Below are 3649 nucleotides of genomic sequence, written 5' to 3'. Positions count from 1 at the left end.
CTTGAGCATTTATAGCCATCTCCAAACTGGCCTGTGAAGAGTCTTGAGCAGAAAGAGGCTCAGAATATCCTTATTTAAGAGGTTTAGTAGGGGGAATTTCTTCTCCTTACATTCCACTTTGGGCCTCTGGTTGTACATGTTATAATCCTTTAAGTTACTCTGATTTCAAAACGGCTCACATTTCAATAAAATCTATTTTTTATTTCTCTTTTAAAGAGGTTTTCATATTGAAACATATCACAAGGACATTTTAATTGACTCTGCCATTGTCACCTTCGATCTTTGTTCATTGCTCTTGCAATGCGCTCTAGGTTTTTCATTGGCTTCTTCAGTCGATCCTTCGGCATTTCCGACTCAAGTAATTTTTTATCGGTATAATCAAACACTTAGAGTGGTTCAGCCGAAACCACTCAAGTTGTATTGATAATCAAAAAGAATCTCTGTACTTCAACTAATAGAATCTAATAGCTCCGCCTACTCCTCCCAGCACAATCCACACATCGTTGCCAGGGTCATATGCGGTTCAAGACAAGGATTGCCAACTGGACACATTTCATGTCAAAAGAACACATTCCCGTGTGCCGGGATAAAATGACACAAAAGGGCAAAAAAGTGGCACATTTTAGAGATTTGGGACATGAAAGGGCAAAAGAGGGATACATTTTACAAATTTACGACATGAAACAAATTTTAGCTAAAATGACGCATTTTTTGATGCTCAGGGGAAACATTCATTGACCAAACAGCTGGTAACCTTGTTCAAGGATCTTCTGTTTAGTTTTAGCTCTGCTATTGCACCCAACACAGGTAAATTATTCAATGTTCTTTCTTCTAGAATAGTGTTCCACTTCCTGTCTTGTTAAATGGTAACTATGTAAGACTGGGAGCTGGAAGGTTCTTGATATTTTATTTCTGTTTGTTTTTATACGACACTCTACAAATTTAAAAAGTGAGGACACTTTTTTGCATGCTCTGTATGGTTTCAAGTCTCCCCTCCCCAAAAATTTCACGTCTTTTTCATTTCACTATCAAGTTCTCTTGTATTTTCAGCTACTTTGTTGTTTTTGAGTATGCACCTTCTCAAACAGAGTAAAAGAATAGGTCATAAAATCTTATTCATTTCTAAATTGTTATTTTCTTTTTGTTTTTTTTTAATTTCATCTAATTTTTACAACCTCGCTAATTTTATAACATCAGTGCAATCACGACAAAAAATAAAGTCTACACTAGGTATTTTCCCGTTCTAAATACAAGCGTACACAAAAAAGGCGAAATATTAGACATGGTAAATGAGAATTAAAAAGTAACTATTAGTTTTTCTTCTTCTTGGATTGTTATGTACACGCTTTCGCATAATCTTAACACCAGAATTGAGTTCCAGATCCCATATTAGCAGGTAGAGATCAATTTTACTACGCCAATACAAGGAACTGTTAGTTATTAATTGATCCACAGGCGTCACCTGGTGCAAAAAATCAGTTATGACAAAACCGTTCTCACGTGAAGATATTAGTAGGTATGTAACTGTGTCCGGAATTTTGACTTATACAAACTCTAGAAGCATCAGGGAACGTAAAAATAGGTGGAGCTTAAAGTCCCCGCCCATGTTTTTTTTCACCATTTCTATATTTCTAAGTTTTTGCTTTTTCCATTTTAATTTCCATAACAATCATATATTAAGTTACCTGATTGATTGAACCGAGTCCGTTAATTTTTGAATTAAAATGGAATAGTTGTGGGCATCAAGTCATGGCTAATGGTAGAAAAAGCCAAGATAGATAGTCCAATTGAGTGTTGCGTTTTGAGGATTACAATTGAGTGTTATATTTTGCATATTATTTGGCTGTTGATTTTAAACAACATTCAGAAATATTAAGAAAATTCACAGTCAAAATAGGATTCCCACCAAAACACATAAATCAGGTTTTCTTCTGACATTTACTATGTTCTATAAAAAAATTTCAATCAATTTTGCATGTTTTCATAAAGACGTATCAACATCAAATTGTTGGATTTTTGACTAGGCAAACTGATATACCTGAATGTAATATATAAAAAAACCCAGCCAGGTTTAAATACCAATCATTCCATTAGTCGGAAAAGAGGAAAAAGCAGCACAAAGGAAGAAAGTTGATAGGCTTTTAAACATTGCTAAGATGAAATACCTGAAGAAGAAGAAGGAGAAATCTGTCTTTCAGGCTAACACTTAAGAATGCTTCATAACTTAGGAGAAATTCATAAAAGCTTCAGTAGACCGGCTTACCATTGTCGTTCATTTGCAGGGCAAACTGCTACTTACAAGTTAACAGAGTGGACTTTCAGGCAAAAGAACTTGAGATTAATGTCACAAGTATAAATGAAAATCACTTGGGCCTAAAACAATTCCGAAGCCCTCAAAATCACCTGATTGTTCGTTCCTACCTATTGTTTCACTTCTCACATAATTAGCATGCTTCTGGAATTGTGTCGCGTATTCATTCGCCTCCCACCTCCCAATAAATTCATGCAGATAGGATTGTTGTCAACACAGTTTGAAAATAAAACACAACTCAGAACACTGTATTGATCAAAATCTTTCAAAACGTAAAAAAGAAGAAAAAGCTATATAAAATTATCATATCAAAGTAAATATACCGCTGCACTGCGACTGAGGGGTTGGGGTTTAGAGTAAATTTCAAGAAAAAACTATCAGCCAACTGCAGAGCCACATTATGCTCTTGGCAAAAACAAATAACTAGTTGAAACTTGGCCACGATTAGCAGAATTGACCAGAATTAGTAGAAGGAGAATTAGTTCAACGTCTTGAGTGTCACATTAGAGCCAGAAGTTAGATGTTGGGAAGCAGGTACTTGCATAAGCCCCAACAGAACATATTCCAAATATGTTAGGCATTTTTTTCTGGAGCTTACTCTCTCTCCCAAAGCCCATAGGACTCAGGCTAAAACGAAGTGTTATGTGCATCTTAGTTTGAGAAACCCTACTTTCGGGGCATTCTAACATTGAGACATTCCACCTCGTCAGCTTCTTCTTCAATTTACGAACACCTGACCCAATTAAGAACAGGAAAAAAAGAATTAAGACACTGGATGCATCAGAATTTTTAGAATAAAAACGAATCAGCCATGGTGAGATCCATGAACTTTTCATCGTCAGTATAACACGAAGGAGCTGAGACTCTAGCATTCGCAGGGGTATCATTGACTTGAGCCGAGTCAGCTACCAAATCTGTTTCTCCAGCAGACTTTAAAACAGTATCAGAATCGGAATTTTGTATGGATGGAAGGAGGGTATCCGAAAATGAAAATGATAGGCCGGGGGCTACTAAGTCAGTTTTAACTCGTAGAAAAGGTTCAGTTTCAACAATCAAGTTCGAGTAAGTGTCTATGGACAAACTTTCTAACGCCGACACATGGTTAGTGTCTGTATTTTGGACATATGCAAAGAGAGGATACGAAAATGAAACTTGTTTGGCACCCACGTTTGATGGGGAGGGTCCTGCCGGCTCAGTCTTGACTTCCAACAAGGGTGAAGTTCTAAAAGTCGTATCAGTCAGAGTCATAGTCAGATTGTCCACAGATTTTACAGTCGGTATGTTATTTGCAATTATGTTTGAAACAGAAGGAAAGAGAGTATTCGAAAATGGAACTGA

General features: G+C 36.5%; 1 protein-coding gene across 2 annotated transcripts in view; it reads right to left on the bottom strand.

The window, feature by feature from the left end:
* Positions 1–2543: 2543 nt before the first annotated feature.
* LOC136029966 (uncharacterized) overlaps positions 2544–3649 on the bottom strand; it is a 102475-nt gene continuing 101369 nt past the window's right edge. For both annotated transcript variants that reach the window (XM_065708527.1, XM_065708528.1), the window contains one exon: positions 2544–3649. This exon is cut by the window's right edge and continues 2534 nt beyond it. In XM_065708527.1, the coding sequence (XP_065564599.1) occupies positions 3101–3649 (549 nt within the window). In that variant the 3' untranslated portion in view covers positions 2544–3100.

The sequence above is a fragment of the Artemia franciscana genome, chromosome 8 (assembly GCF_032884065.1).
Source record: "Artemia franciscana chromosome 8, ASM3288406v1, whole genome shotgun sequence".
Taxonomy (NCBI): domain Eukaryota; kingdom Metazoa; phylum Arthropoda; class Branchiopoda; order Anostraca; family Artemiidae; genus Artemia; species Artemia franciscana.
The sequence above is the reverse complement of the archived record's forward strand: the minus strand, read 5'-3'. Positions and strand labels throughout refer to the sequence as shown.